At 41.3% G+C, this 16,207-nt stretch overlaps 2 protein-coding genes across 3 annotated transcripts; both read right to left on the bottom strand.

Annotated features, from left to right (window-relative positions):
- Positions 1 to 139: 139 nt before the first annotated feature.
- znf292a (zinc finger protein 292a) lies at positions 140 to 11,855 on the bottom strand. Of its 2 annotated transcripts, XM_072364832.1 has the most exons (9): positions 11,664 to 11,855; positions 9,821 to 9,975; positions 9,006 to 9,084; positions 8,626 to 8,761; positions 8,300 to 8,502; positions 7,326 to 7,462; positions 6,859 to 7,000; positions 1,910 to 6,651; positions 140 to 1,252 (listed from the first exon to the last, which is right to left on the bottom strand). In XM_072364832.1, the coding sequence occupies exons 1-9, from the start codon at positions 11,811 to 11,813 to the stop codon at positions 553 to 555; spliced, it is 6,444 nt and encodes a 2,147-aa protein (XP_072220933.1). In that variant the 5' UTR covers positions 11,814 to 11,855; the 3' UTR covers positions 140 to 552. The 2 variants fall into 2 exon arrangements, with proteins under 2 accessions (XP_072220933.1, XP_072220932.1); XM_072364831.1 differs by having other exon boundaries at positions 142 to 6,651; positions 11,664 to 11,854.
- A 547-nt stretch (positions 11,856 to 12,402) lies between these two features.
- cga (glycoprotein hormones, alpha polypeptide) lies at positions 12,403 to 14,739 on the bottom strand. Its single transcript, XM_072364833.1, has 4 exons — positions 14,632 to 14,739; positions 14,435 to 14,546; positions 13,978 to 14,162; positions 12,403 to 12,656 (listed from the first exon to the last, which is right to left on the bottom strand). The coding sequence occupies exons 1-4, from the start codon at positions 14,707 to 14,709 to the stop codon at positions 12,582 to 12,584; spliced, it is 450 nt and encodes a 149-aa protein (XP_072220934.1). The 5' UTR covers positions 14,710 to 14,739; the 3' UTR covers positions 12,403 to 12,581.
- Positions 14,740 to 16,207: the final 1,468 nt, after the last annotated feature.

Below are 16,207 nucleotides of genomic sequence, written 5' to 3' on the forward strand. Positions count from 1 at the left end.
TATTGAGTCACAGTTGGAACGTGCACAAACCTGGATAATTACTTCAATGCACTGAGAATCAAATGCAGACTATACAAGGCAAGAAAATACAAGATCTGCAGTCAGTATTTTACAAAAAGAACCAGTAACATTTTATTGAACACTTTGTGGAAGACATGTAAATATTACAGATAGGTCTACTAGTGTTGAAAAGAATGAAATAAATACAAACAGAACTTGAAATCCCATAGGGATATATAAAAACAGTTTTCTTTAAAAGTCTCCATTTAGCAAAAAAAACAAACAAAAAAAAGAACATCTTCAGTACTAAGCATAAATACAAACATGTTTCTAAAATCTATGCCCTATAGATTACCTGGTTATTATAACTAACATACATACTTAAAATCATCCGAGACAATTTTTTTTCATTAAGTACAAAATAGGCCTTTTCATTGTTAACTGTGACCACGACTGTTAACAGTTGGAAATCTGAAGCATTAAGAAACAAACCATTCTGCAGCATAACTTCTCAAATCCTGAGTAAGATTGAGTTGGAAACAAAGTGTCGGGCTATGATCCGCTATAAAGCCACCTTTTTATTAGAACTATGGGCCTCATGTCTTGGAGCTGCTTTAGCAAAAGATCTGCACCGTCTGAAAATGTTTTATCCATGACAATCTTAACGTTACTGACAGATTTGAGATTCAGGGGGTTTCTGAAGTCTATAAGATTCTCACAGCCTCTAATTTCTTCGGTCGTTTTAGTTTTCACTGCAGATTTCTGTTTGTGAGTTTGTTGTCTTTTGGACGGCACTTCAGCACAAGATTTTTCAGTTAATTTACGTTTAGAAGAGTTCGTCGACTCTGAGGTTTCCAAGAACTTAAGGAAGGAGTCCTCAAGTCCTAAAGGCTTGAAAGACCCTGACATAACCCCGTCGTCACGTTGCTCTTGGGCTGTAGGGGTACCAGGATTTGAGTTCTCTCTTGAACTGTTAACAGTCGAGCGGTTTCTGAGGGTCTGTATCCTCTCTGGACAAGCTGGTGTGGGATGTGCAGGTTTTCTGGGACGCCCTCTCTTCGATCCCCCTTCTGTCCCATTGGAAGCTTGAGATTCTGCACTATCGTCATTGGACAGCTTGCCGTCCTCTTGGCTCATCTTATCCGCCACAGTCTCTGCCTCTGTTTTCTGGTCGCTAGGCTTTTCGCCTTCATCTGGCTCCATCTCCTCCTCAGAACTTGACGCGCCCTCCGATTTGTCTGCATCCTTGAATCTGGAGCGAGAGTATTTTTTGCAGAAAATGAATTGACTCCTCTGATCTTCGATGCATCTTTCTGTGAGGCCATGAGTGGTGTAATGCTTAAATATACTTCTTTCTGCCCGCTCCACTGCATCGCAGCCTATGATCATACACGGGTACTGCAGAGCAGACTTCTTGGTGCACATGGCCGATGCCTCTTCGTGAGTTTTTAGTGTCGGCTTGCCAAAACTAGTCCAGTGTTCAATGGACTTGCCCTCTTTCTTTTTAGTGTTCTTCTTTTTCATTTTAAATTTGTTTTCTACATTCTCCTTCCCGTTGTTAACCCCTGGGAAGAGACCAATTGATTTAGTCCTTCTTCCGTCACTTGCTTTGGGATCATAAATATAGTTATGCTTTTTGATCAGGTGGCGGAGGAGGTTTGATTTTGTAGTGTACACACGGTCGCATGCCTCATACTCGCACTTGAAGGTTGGATCAACCGAGCCGCTCTCGGAGATGGCGATTTCCTTATGGTAATTCTTAATGTGCTCAATGTACTTGTCCACAGAGTCAAAGGGGAGAGCACACTCTGGCCGGTCACAGTTAAAACTCCCTATGCTCATGCTGGCCATCATGGAGGTGGCTTTATCACGAGTAAACTTGTGAAGTAAAAGGTAATGTTGTACTAACCTTGTGATCCCCATGAACACCCTGGAACAGTTTTTCACTTGACATCTGACTTCGTTATCTTTTCCTATGCTCTCAATGCTTTCCTGTCCATCGTCTTCAGTCGTCTTTTCAGCGTCGGTTTCCACTTTGCTGGGAGGCAGCGATGCCTGATGCATGGCCCTGTAATGGAGGATCAAGTTGTGCTGGATGGTGAACGCTGCAGAGCACCCTTCGTGAACACAGCGATACGGTCGATACGGACTGTAAGCGTTGTCTGCGTCGCACAACTTCAGGCTCAACCTTTTCTGGAATTTGTCTTTCTTCTCCTCCTTTGTTGGTGTGCTTTTCGAGCTGCTGGGTTTCTCTGGGGAGGAGGAAGCAGATGCAGGGGAGGACTTTACTTCCTTTGCGTTACTCTCAAACACATCCAGTTGTTCTTGCTGCACCATCGCTTTGTCAACAGGACTCGGCTTTTCTTTCACAACGGATTTCACTTTCACGTCGGGGCTCCTGTTTGCGACGGGCGCTTTAGGCTGCTCCGGAGTCTTTACGGGGGCCGCTGGTGCCACCTCCCCGAGCGGCTTTTCAGTCAAATAGTTTTGAGGCGATGGCAGTCGTGTTACAGTTAACACCTCGGGAGTCGAGTCTGCTTTTGCTGCATCCACAGAAATGATTTCAGCCGCTTCTGGATTCTTCACATTGTTCGTTTGCGGTGCGATTGCAATGTCAAGTGGCTCTTGTTTGATGGCAAGTAAAACAGTTTCAGATCGTGCTGTGCGACTTGTATTGGGTTCGGAGCTTGTACGGCTGTTAACTGTGACGACTTTGTTAAGTCTGAATGCACGCCTATTTCGAGCACTAATTTTCAACTTTTGCATTTCTGCTTTTGACAATCGGTGGACTTTTTCATAGTGGATTCTCAAACCTGTCGTTCTTGTGAATGTTTTAGGACAAATCTGACACGGATAAGGAGACAGTTTGGATGGGGTTCTTTTGAGCTCTTCGATCATCTCATTAGAATAATCATGCATTTTACTCAAGTGTTTGAATAGCGCCTCCTTTGTCATGAATGAGAACTCGCAGTCGTCCTGGTCACATTTAAAAGGCTTAGGCACCTTTTCAGGGGGCTTGTCGTCACTTTTACTCTGTATTTTAGCTTTTTCCAGGTCAGAGGTTGTCTCACAATGACTGATATTTTGCTCTAAGGACATAGACCTTCGCATCTTCTCTTGTGCAGCTTCAATCAAGTCCAGCCTTTGAAAGGCATGTGACATTTCCATCAGATGATCCTCCTGATAAGGTCCGGTGAGGGGTGGATTAGCCAGCTCGGCTGCTTTCTCTGGCTGGTTTTCAGAGGAAACTGAGAAGGACTTTGAATGGTCCATTATATTTGTATTCTGGGGCTCCTGTTTCAACACCATAGGTGAGGTCAAAGTGGTCAGGCTACAAGACTCCTGTGAGAAATCTCCATTTGGCATGTTGAACATTGCGCCGTTAGTATCAGGGACATGAGGATCATTGAGGAAATCCAGAAATGACGTAGGCAGGTCTGCTGTAAGGTCAATTTCGTCTAGCGGTCTGCACTGTGAGCGTTTAGATAGATGACCACCAAGAGATTTGGTGCTTGTGAACTCTCTGAAACACCTCCGGCAGATGACTTTGCCATCTTTGATGATTGCCGGCCATTTGGTGCGCTTGCTCAATCTGCTGCGCTTTCCTTTCTGTGTGTCAGGGTCACTGCCCTTTTCGTCTGTGGGGTTAGTTTCACAGTCAGCACTAGTACAGTCCTCTTCATAAGGGAAATCGGTGGGAACGGCACTGTGTGGACTGAGCATGCCATCCACAGAGTTGTCCATCTGTTCATAACCAGGAGCTGGCATGTTCTCTGTTTTAACTATTTCATTTGTAGCTTTTAACGGAACTTGAGCCTCTGGGCTTAGACATTTTATGGGCATATCCACTGATGAGCACTGAGTAAGACAGGAGTTTTCACTTGGAGGATATGGAGTGTGGTAACTTCCATCAGGTAGGCTGTCAATTGTTGAGATACTGTTTCCATTATCCAAGTGTCCTGTCATACTTGCACTGCTTTTCCTCACGTCCACATTTTCACCAGCGCTATCCTGATGCACAAGTCCATACTGATGTCCTCCATTATGCATGTGTCCTCCATTGTCAAGCATTAGAGAGCTGGACACATACTGAGACATCAGACTTGAATCTGAAGGAGCATGTGGCATAGCGGGGCCATGTACAGCTGCCATTGAAGGATCTCTATCAGAAGGGTGAGCTTGATAAGGGTCTGTTTGCCAGTGAGGATAGCTGCGGGAGGGGTACTCATTCATGTTAAAGGTGTCAGGATAGCAGTTATTCATAGGAGATGGAGACCAGGACTGGGACATGTCTGACTGCATCATTACGCTAGGATTGTTAGGGCCCCCCCAGGATGGGTACAATGTGGGATTGACCATAGGAGTGATAGGCACAGGCTCCATTGATCCAGGATAGCACTGGGATGGTGAGGTTGAGCATCCCCCTGGATAATCCATTTGCTGCATCCCTTGTTTGTTGCATAGTATCCCTGGCTGATTTGGCGGCCTGTTCCCCTTTTTCGCTGTAATTTTGGCCACTTTGTTGTATTTCTTTGCCAATTTCCAGTCTTCAAATATTTCAGGATGCTGCTTCTTTACATGCCTCGACAGACTTTTGTTTGTGCTGTATGCCCTTGAACAGTCATTAGATGGACAACAGTGCAGGTTCTCTTCACTTCCTGTAGGAACGGCAGGTGTGCTGGAGGGATATTCCTGCAGCGAACAAGGAATCTCTGTCTTGATTTGACTCGGAGAAATGATCCGTGGCATCGCCTTCTGAAAGTCACTGCTTTGTACATCATTGTGCAGGTTTTCTTGTTGACTTGCCACAGGATTGGTAACACTGGGAACAGGATACAATGGAGGAATATCACCTTGCCCTGTCACATCATGGTGCACATGTGGTGCTTCTGGGGGTATATTTGGATCGGCAGGTGCTGGAGTGGGGTTTGTCAGCGGAGTGTAACATTTCTCTGGTTCTTTTATTCCAGTACCTGCCATTGAATTCAGCATGTTTTCAATAGAGTGTTTCACTTTCATGGGAACGCACTCTTCAGCAACCTCTGGTGATCTGCACGGTGATGCATTTGCCTTTGATGCTTCCTTCACATAAGCAGCTGCATCACTTCTTTCCGGGCTAAAAAATGTGGAGGCTGTCTCCTCTTTGCTTGGGGTGCTTTCAGGTGGCGCTCCTACTTTTGCAGCGACAGTGGGAAGTTGATTCACAATGTTAAAACTGTTTACTGCATTATTTGCATTATGGTGCTCTTGGTGAGACAAAAATTCAGACTGTGAATAGAATATCTTGCCACAATTGTCTGTTTGGCAGGTGTAGGTAAGGTAATGCTGCGCTTCATGATCATACAACAGATAAGCCTCACTGAAAACTTGGCCACAGTTTGGGAACATGCACTGGGCCTTAAATTCTGGGTGTGTTTTTCTATGCATGAGTAGCTCAGAATTGGAATTAAAGTTAGCCTTGCAATCCAGCTGTATGCAGATATAGGGTTTGCTGCCACAGTGCATCTGTAAATGATCATTAAGATGTCTGACATTAACAAACTGCCTTCTGCAGTACTGGCACACCACTTTCTGTTTTTGTATTTCTAAAAACCTCATGGCCTCCTCATCGTCCTTGTGAGATCTGACGTGAGCCATGAGATTACGGAAAAACTTGAATGCCTTCGAACAGTTTTTCACAGGACAGAAACAGTCTTGACTAATCTGCGTGTCGGATGTAGTTTGGTCCATCCTAACAGGTGTTGCCATTTGGTCTCCGATTTGGGAATCCACTTTAACAGGACTCATGCTCGTCTTGGCGGCAACCTTTGAAATCTTTGACGGACTTTTAGGGGACTGAAGCGGTTTGGTTACTTTTCTTGCCGCTTTCATCGCAGCAAGTCTTTCCTTGCAGGACTGCTTTACATGTGATGCTACATGAGGTTCTAGAACTTCTCGAGTTTCAAAACTGTCCGCACAAATTGGACAAAGATACACTCCATCTTTGAAATGTTTCTGAGCGTGGCGAACAATTCTGTGACCCAAGAACTCCTTGTCACACAAAACACAATACTGCATGTAGGCTCGCCAATTTCGGAACCGAGCAGACACGAAACCCTGCTCCCGAAGTTTCTTAGCCTCTCTGTTCTTTTCTTTTTCATCTGTAATTTCATTGAGTTCATTTGTAGTGGTTAACAGGAAATCCTCCAGATCTCTGTATTCAGGGAGTTTGCCAAGTGCACTTTCCACTTCTTGTTCATCTGTGTCATTGAGTGTATCAATCGATGAGACAATAGCTGCCTCCTCGCCCATCAAAGCTAAGCAGTTGCGTTTCAGAGTTTTCCAGTCCCAGAACTCTGGATCAAAAGGCCACTGTGTCTTCAAGGCCAGCAGTAACTCGCAGCGTAAAGAATTGGGTACAGGCAGACTGCCGTCCTCCTCAGGCTTTTGGTCTGGTTCGTTGTATAGTGACTCCACAGCATAATACGAGTCAACGGTAGGCTGCAGGAGAAACTCTGTCAGCTGGCATGCTCGCTTAACCTCTAGATCAGTTGGTAAGAGGCAGGAAATAGTCTTGCAGATGGTAGACTTGCTGTCTTTATGGTCAGTGGAGGTCATTTTCAGAGCTTGAATGCACATTTCTACACACACTGGAAGTCCCACCTCTCCAACCTAAGGAAATAAAAAAATATATATGTATACAAGATGCAGTAAATGCCAAGAATTTTATTCTGATCCCCTGAGTCACCCTCTAAATACATTTGTAATTAGGTCTAATTGGGCTGCGGCTATGTCACCAGATACAGCATCCTAAAAGCCACCGCTAGTGTGAGGAGGAATAACTCAGTTGTGTATTACACAACAGATTGTTTTTCTTACCTCATTTTGGATTACTTTGATGAGAAACAGAATGTGACACACACTTCTGCAGAGGAGAGCCATCTCTTTACTGTGGCTGAGAAATGATTCCGCCGACGACTCCAACCGCATGAGCAGTTTACTCCAGAACAAAGTGAGTTCCCTGGAAAAGTTGGCAAACGCAACTGTTCAACATTCTGGCATTAAAGAGCACATAAACGCAGAGTATGTCAAATCTTATTGTATCGTTAAAAAAAAGACAGCGTCTCACACGACGCAATCGTGGATCCCAGAATATAGGTCATTTATATATTACCGTTTGTCCGCTCACATTTGGCCTATTTGTACTCAAAAGATATGAGTTTTTAAGCAATGTGCAGAACGTATCTGCGGTACTTTACAACAATAAATTTGAAATGATCCAGTGGCAGTGCACCAGTAAACGCAATTCTAATTGTCTTTTTTAAGTCTTCATCTGCAACACTTACCAGGCACAATAGACATCTCCCTGGAGAAGCTGCCGCTTGAGAAAGGCAGAACAAACACAGAGAGCTCCTTTCTCGTCTCCTTCCGACTCCAAGTTGCAGATCATTTCAAGAGCATCTTTACAGTCTATGGATGTAATCTATGAGAGAAAAAAAAAAAAAAAAAGGTACTCATTCTGGTTACATGTCCAGTTGAGTTGAGCTACAGTTATAGTTTCAATCACAAGTTGATTTGATCCCCAGCAGCAGTATCTGGATGTGCTAGTCCGGTTTTGAGAAGCTTGAGTTCGTACATTTTTGGTTGGACCAACCTATTTACATTTATTTTAAATGTGTGGCTTTGGTCGGACTAACACAACAATTCATTTTAGTTCTAGCGTTCGATAAAAACACTTGTTGTGACACCTTTCATTGGCTATGTATTCATGTACTTATTAGAGTGTTTGTGTGTGTTTCTAATCAGTTATCCATATTCCTGTTTGCGTATTACAGAGCATAGTTCAATTAATGAGTTATACCCTTGTTACACCCTGTGTAATTGCTATATTTGCACACATCCAAAGCCTTTATCATGTAAGTCTGCTTCAAAACACAGAGCATGTCCTGGGTTTGGCCATCTCCATAGAGACAAACCTTCTCAGGCACACTCTGCACAGCCCATAAGAAAAATATGGAGGTCTGCAACCAGCACAAACAATATAAAAGCGCCTGGCGCTCCATTCCCAAAATTGAAACTATAAATGTGGAAAGGCATCTTCAATGCTCATTGCAATTCTGTTTGTAAGAAACAGGGACGGCGGCGGAGGGTCAGAGTCGCTGACAGGTTCGGTAGTCATACAACCGAATCAACACGCATGTAAGGAGTGAAAAACAGTGATCTATAAGAGATTCTGCAAAGTGAAGAAGCGGTCTTCTTTGCTGTAATATTTCCTGACCTCGGTGAATGACTACTGTGTATACTTGGACTCGTTTCTTACCTCTTCCATCAGCTGCTCCTGACTTTTTGTCATGCAGATGCAAAGCAAGTAGGTCTGTTTGAAATTCCCTTTTCCTTCATATCCTGGATATTCTGAGCACATCTTTGCTAGGACAGCAGCTTTATCAACACTGTCCACTTTGATAAGGTGCTTTATTCGCATGTTGACAAGTGTAGGACCCTCCGATTCAAGATACTCATGGACTAAAGAACAAAAGGAGGAAGAAAAGGTGAGAAACTGCAACAGTTACTTTATAAAATCACAGTGCTAAAACCAAAGGTGGTGCATCTCCAAACTTATACAGATGTTAAAAAGTGAACACTAACCTTGTTCAGTTTGAGGAATTTGATTGGACAGGATGCTGCTTAATGTTGTGTTGGCCCAGACGCCATCCTGCTGTGCCAGAACCGAGAGCAGTCGGAGCTGTGTGCTCCCACTTTCTTGCAAAAGGCTGTGTGCCAACTGTAGCAGAAAACCAATAAATATGTAAAAACCAAAATTGCTAAAAGTTTGGGGGAGCATAAGCTGAAAAAGTGACACAGTCACGAGTCCGAAGTACTTGTTTTTAGCAATGGAACCAACATTCAACCCACGTGATTTGCTACTTAAACGCAGAGCTAAACCAAATGCTTTCTAACAACTTTTCATTGCTTATTGTTGAAAAGATAAGCCTCAGTAAAAATCTAATAGCCCGAGGGATACTGACCTTCATGGAGGACTGAAACTCCTCCCATAAGGCACCAGGGACATGCTGGGGCAGTGAGAGCAGCAGCTCCGCACAGCTCCTGTGAATCCAACACAGTCATTTGTTAAAGCCAAATTTAGGTCAAGGATGCGCCTACATTTTACCAAATACGACCAACCATACAAGAATAAGTATTCACAGAGCGTCCTGCTGTAAAGTCAGTGTAGCATTGTAGGAAAAATAACGGAAGATGCACAGAGAAAAGGAAACTATGTGCCAGAAGCTATAAAAAATTAAACACATCCATCTTTGGACGTGTGAGTGATCTTTTTCTCTCCCTCTCTTTTTATTTCTAATGGTCTCAGTTAAAAACAGTCTTCTGTCCAGAACTAACTAAGTCTGTATTTATGACTGAAAGCTAAATCATGTTGCTGATTTCAGTAATCACCATCTCAGACCTAATCACAGTTTTATTGTGCATTACAACCTGAATGATGCTGTCCTGTAAGAGCACAACGTGCAAATAACTGAGTGGCTCTCATAGACTTTTGGCACGATATGTAAACAACTTTTCCATGGCTACATTTTATTTGTTTTTGTTTTTTATTTTATTTTATTTTTATCAAACACCATGCATCTGCATATAACCAAAATCTCATTGCCTTGCCTACAAAACAACTGCACCCTCAAATCTATGTCATCATTAAATATTGCCCGTTAAAGGTCAGAGTAAAAAAATAAATCAATAAAAATGAGCCCATGAAAGTTAAGAAAACAGAACGGGATTTGATCTTTTTTTTTTTGTCCCACAGACACACGTGCCAGTTTTTACTCACAATGCTAACTTTTCAAGTAGGAGTGGCACATTTTCACATTCGGAGGAGAGACAGGAGGCGGCTTTAGCGAAGCTGAGGATGGCCACAGTGTAAACCTCCAGCAAAGGCAGTGGATCCTCGTCAGTTTTCCAACGGCCAGCATGTTCCACAAGGACCTAAAGAAAAAAAATTAAATAAATCACACACCCAATACCGGGATTAAATGAAGCCCGCGACTTATGATGCTGCAGAGGAAGAAAATGTTTGAGCTGAAACAAATACCAAATCTGCCCATCCGGGAACAAAAAAGGTGCTTTTAACATGGCTATGCAAAATAAAAATAAAGGTCTTTAAAAAAAACTGCTAAAAAAACTCAACTATTTGTTGATTCATCTTCAATAATTTTGTTTTAACAGTTAATAACTTGTGTAATAAATCAACAGAAAGGTGGAACGGTTTACGCGTTCTTGGTTTTGAGCCTCTCAAATGTCACATTTTTGCATTTGATGGTTTTATGTTATTGTAAATTACTAAAATAACAAAGTTATTCAAAGTTAGGATGATCCAACTGATTCTGAGAGACTGCAATGTGTATTTGGGAAGAAAATGTTTTCAGCACCTGATCTAAAAAAAAACTGCAAGTTACAACTCTTCTTTGTTTGCTTACCACTGTGTTATACTATTAGATGTTCCTTTTATTGCACAGTGTCAAAGCGGTCCTACTGGTGTAATTACATCTAAACTAAATATCCATGGTGTGGTCACTTTATTGAAATTTAGCTTTTGAAAAAACTAAATGCTTTGATGACAACGGCAAAGGATCAAGTGTTCAAGAAAAAAAGTTCTAAGATTTAACTTGATGGCTCGGTGGTATATAAGGGCAGTCCTATGATGGGTTGTGCTCATTTTAAACAAATGACTTAAATGCATAGGCGCAAAGCACGGTATCCCCCCCCCTCCACCCCCCACCCCTCACCCCTTTGTCCTCACAAATAACTTTAAAGTTTAATTAAATCCTCTCAGCAACAACCTAGGATGCATCGCAGATAAATGGAGACGTAGCCTGGGCTAATTAAAGAGAAGGATGTAATGGAGTCAATGACCACTGACACACTTTCCCCTTCAAATCACAGTCTCAGCCAGATGCCGGCAGATCGCTTGGTTTTACTCTGCCATCACTTCCACACATTTCGCTGGTGTTGTCTACAATGCGTTTATTAACGTGAACGACGACGTGATTAGCAGGGTTAATTAGTGAAAAAGGCCCGGGCTAGCACCCTGAAGAAAGAAAAGGAGGAAAAAAAAAATCACTGCTCTTTCCGTTCAATGAAACACCTTCACAAAAGTAGAGATTTTACATCATGTTAAAATTTCATCAAGCTTGGAGATGTACCGTTATAACGTCCGTGTGACATTTTAAACAGTTACTACTGGTGTATATTTCAGTGCACATCCATGCATTCGCCGAGGAAAATCTCGCTAACGCAGCTATCCATTTTTTTGCACAGCATGACCACTGCACAGGACAGGGGGACCCTGCATACCAGCTAGCAGCATTCATCTGCTATTAGCTATCTGGCCTGGAAAATACGAGTAATACTTGCACAGTTGGCGGATACTACGACGACTTCAAGCCGTGCGAATAGTCAGACTTTGCCAATAACTACGTGCCGAAGGCAAACATCATTGAGAGAATGGCTGAAAACTCCCGAGGAGTTTTTTTCCACGTCTCGAATACCAGGCAGCTAGCTAGGCTGCTAGCGCCTTAGCTACATTGTTGTAGCAAACGTAGACGCGCATCCTCGGCCAGGAAACCAGAGGGGCTGCAGGCTGCCCGGGATGAGCAGTGGGATAACGGGCTAACCTGGCAAAACTCCTGGCAGAAATGCAAGGAGGCTTCCAACGAAGACTGCGAACTCTCTTTCAAAGCCGTGGTCAAACCCTGGAACCGCTCTCGGAGCTCTTCGATAGCTTTCCGTGTATCATATTCCTTCTCTGTCTCTCCCTCCGCCATCTTCACAACAATCACGACCGCGTACGCACAGATGTTACGCTGCCAGACTAGCACACGCACGCGCACGCAGGGGGGAAGGGAGAGCACAATGTGTGCTCCGCATACATCCCCCTGATGTCAACAGATCATAAATGACCAATACATAATCACACTCTGCACACAGGCTGCTCGTCTTTTATTTGAACACCAGCTAATCTTTGACTGATTGGTCAGGGTTTCTCTGAACACTGTGGGATTTACAAGATATTGCAGGTAAGCTATGACCTCCAAGCAGGGACCATCCTCTGTCAGCCAAACACACTCCAAGGTGAAAACAAATCTAACTGGCACTTACAAAATTTTAATCAAGCCCTTTGATTCTAATGCTTAAAAACATATCTTTCTTGTGACCCCAGGTTTATCCCTATGATTCCTTTTTGTTCAGCCTCACAATAACCCTGATACAGAGTGACTTGCTCAGAAACACTTGAGCATGTTAACAGGGGATAGTCATTGTATGGAAAGGTTTTTGTGTCACCCTTAATTAAGAAATAAATGAAAATATTTTTGCAATGTTTTAATTGATTTCAAATCTATAGTTAATCAATTACATTTATCAATGCAAAAATGTAAGCGTATTACATATCACAGTACAGAATCACAATAGAAATACTATCTGTCAATGCCAAGAATATACATTTTTAAAACATAGAAGAGCGTCCGTATATTGAATGAAAGACAATGTGTTGCCAAGCTGAGAGCTGCAGAATGGTCTGAAGTCCCCATCTGTCATATCTTATGATAATAGCAGGTGCTGCAGTGGCAGTCTGTGTGGTTTCTCATTGTTATGTCATTTATTCTTATCTGAAAGAGGAGCAGATGAGTAGGAAGAAAAAGGATTTATTAACAGAGTGGACAACACACTGATTTACAGTAAATGTACCTATGCTCTGAAACAAGAGATGAACGGAGTGCAAACTAAATTGAAACCGGTTTTGAATTAGAAATTAACCACAAAACCAGATTTCAGCAAAAATGCACAAGAAGCCTCCTTTGAATGTAAACAAAGTATCAGAAGTAAAAGCACCCATGTCTGTTACTTAGTTTAGGTTCCAATAACATGTCTTTGTCCTTTGTTGATTTCATATTTAGACATAAAGTACAACAAATAAATCTAAGTCAAAGTGCTCTTTGACTAATATATATCAAACTGTAAAAACCACTAAAATTTATGACAACACGACACGTTCAAAAGGTGAATCCCAGAAAGAAAAAAACAGCATTTTACTAAAAAGATTTAAACATGTTAAGATCACATTGATGAAAAAAGAAAATATGGAAAAATGTACTTCACAGCTACACGCCACAGTGTTCAAGACTGAAACAACAGCTGTAATGAACATGTGTCATTTTAATGCGGATTTGAAACTGTTTTAGATGTCTTTGTCATAAACCTGTAACAATCGGGTTATGTAGTGTTACATGTAAACATTATCCTCTATCAGAATGTCTTGTGTGGTTGGTTTTCACAGTGGCTCATTCATCATTAAAATGACAAAAGTATTTACCTTGACTTTACATTCACTGATGTAATTTGAACTGGTGGTAATCTCTAATTATATAACCCTAGCTGCCACTAACCCTTGGTTAAAGGCAAATACTCATGCTTACAAACAATATCCGATGTCCATTAAAACTGACATAACTGACAGAATACTTGATTCGCTTGTCAATAGATTAAATAAAGTAGCGTATTCCATGGGAAATATGAATTTCTTATTCAATCTGAAACAATGAAACTCAACTCATTGTTTGTTTTGTAACAGGAAGCAAAGCTTGATATTAATTTTCAGTGAAATTCTTTTTTTTTCTATCTGAAAAGTAACCTTAAGTAGCAGTGTTGCATAAATTATGTCAGGTAAATGATAATGATGATAAGTAACCATAGATAAATAAGTAATGTGATAAGTTACCCTCTAGATAAGTGGAGTACAACCACATTTGAAGTATGTCAATTGCTAGATCCTAAAAGTGTACTTTTAATAAAAATACTTGGGTCGCATCTCTGTACTGCTGACAGAAAAAATTGTATTTGCATTATTTAAAATTATATAAGATACCTATAAGGCCGGCCACATTTAACATGGTATTAAAAACCATTAGGAGACCCTACCATCACCTGTACCTCATGGCTGTGCTTTGCAACACAGCATGTTGCCTCTGAAGTGATGTTCTTTGGGATCATCATCGTCTTCATGGTCCTGAGAGGTGTCGGGTATGCTCTCGAGAAGCAGCAGCCCATACACTGGTAAATTGGAAGGTCCCTTGAAAAAAAACTGTTCTTTCTCAGTTTGCATTCCTCACAGCCCACTAGAGGAGGTGGTGTAAAAGGCACAATCAAAACTCGTGAACCATGGGAGCTATGTGATACCGTCATATTTCAATTCTGATCTCTCTGAGTAGAACTAGATACAAAAAGATGATGCTATTTTTCTTTTGCAGGAGATCTTTGGCTTGTACACGACTTTCTTTTGGTTCAGGCCATCTGTAAAATCTATTTTTAATCCCAGCACACAGTCTGTCTCAATAGTAACTGTAAAAACATCACAGTAGCATTTGCATAATTGATAGACATTTCTTACTGTCTGAAGAGTCAATGTTGGGGTATGAATCGGCTACGTAAAGAAGAAAGGACAACAGAAGAAGAGACACTACAGCTGATTTCACTGAGCCCATCCTGGTGGTAGCAGAAACCTAATGATATGGAGACAAAGGAAAGTAGTCAGTCAACAACCTGTAGAAGTAAAGTAGAATTAAATCATGAAAACAAGGTTATTACCATGTTACGAGAAAGTTTCCCTTTAATTATGCCTCCTAACAAGTCTGCTTTATACTGCGGAGGTCTGCTCCAATTCATCTAAATTTATACCGGTGTTCCCAGCACTTCCTGGATTAGGTGAAACCTGCCTCTCTTATCAATTATCTCACTGATGCACTTATCTCAGTGATGCACTGGTTCCTTAGCTCCCCCTCTTAATCCCTTTAAAGCCCAAAAGGACAAGAACAAATCATGGAAACTCAAAATATACTTACACCATCCTGAATATGGATATCACATTTAATCCCTAGATTTCTGTTCCTTGGTAACTAAGAGTTGTTGCCATATGTCAGGTCACAAGGGACGGATGGAAATGAATCAGGGATTTTCCTCAGCATTTGGCCTACTGCAGAGGGACCATTTGAAACTGTCAATTATGTTTTTTATTTCTGTTTTTAAAGTGAGTTGAAATTGTTAAATAAGAAAAAAAAAATTACCAATAGCTTTAAAAAATTACATGTTTTCAAGGAGCTTTTTTTTGTCATTCTTCAATATTTTTCTCTTGTTAACAGTAGTAGATCCAAGAAAAACATTTTTTTTTATGTTCTTAACTGGCTTGACTATTCAAAAGTACAAAAATTCAGATGTTTTCATTTGAATTGCTGAACTCATAGTCCGAATTTAATGTGGTGGTCATTGCTTTTACATCATAACAAGACTTGAGCTCGACTGGGGCATTTCTGATTGAAGTTTGCATCTTGTCTCTCCAGCTTCCATCCTCACTCTAAAAACGTGCATGGCTGTTTGACTCTGTGATGAACTGGCAACATGTCCTTGGTGTGCCAGTTCATGAGAGCCTCTCGCACTGTGGCAGCTGGCTCCAGCAGCTCCAGAAAAGAATAAAGTGGGGATGGAGAATGGATGGTAAGATAATCTTTCTATACTGCATTTTTTTTAAATTATTTGTGAAATTCAATCAATGGATTTGAATTGAGTGATATGCTAATTAAAGCTTTGTTTACATTTGAAAAATGAATTAAAAGCATGCAAATGTTGTATCATCATGGCCTGTTAACTGACCTGTTTTAAACTGGATACATAAATAAGCATAATGCATAAATAAGAAATCTTTGGGTATGCTATTTAATTAAATAGCATACCCAAAGATGTTGTCTTGAAATGACTCTAATAGTTAATTTGTCAGTGTGCTGATAAAATCAGGGTTTTATCTGAGTTTTTCAGTCACAATTTCTGATATATTTAGCCACCTGACTGAGCAGCTTTATTGAGAATTCTACTATATTGATATACAGCTACACCATACTGTTTATGCTAACGGATGCACTCTGTCCCCTGTGATTCTTTTTTGTTACTGGCTTCTTCTTTTGTGAACTGAACAGGAACCATATGCACAGAGCCAGTTTGAGCCTGGTTATTGTGTACATGTAAGAGTAGTTTGACTTCCAACCACATCATGTGGGTCTGGTGTTGAGAAGCTTGACTTGGTACAAGTTCAGTCCAACTAACATGTTTACGAGTAATGTAAAAGTCTGGTTCTGGTCAGATTATTTGTACTTTTTTTCACTGTCAGGTAAAG

This window comes from Leuresthes tenuis, unplaced genomic scaffold (genome assembly GCF_036924035.1).
Source record: "Leuresthes tenuis unplaced genomic scaffold, fLeuTen1.0.hap1 SCAF_15, whole genome shotgun sequence".
Classification (NCBI taxonomy): Eukaryota; Metazoa; Chordata; class Actinopteri; order Atheriniformes; family Atherinopsidae; genus Leuresthes; species Leuresthes tenuis.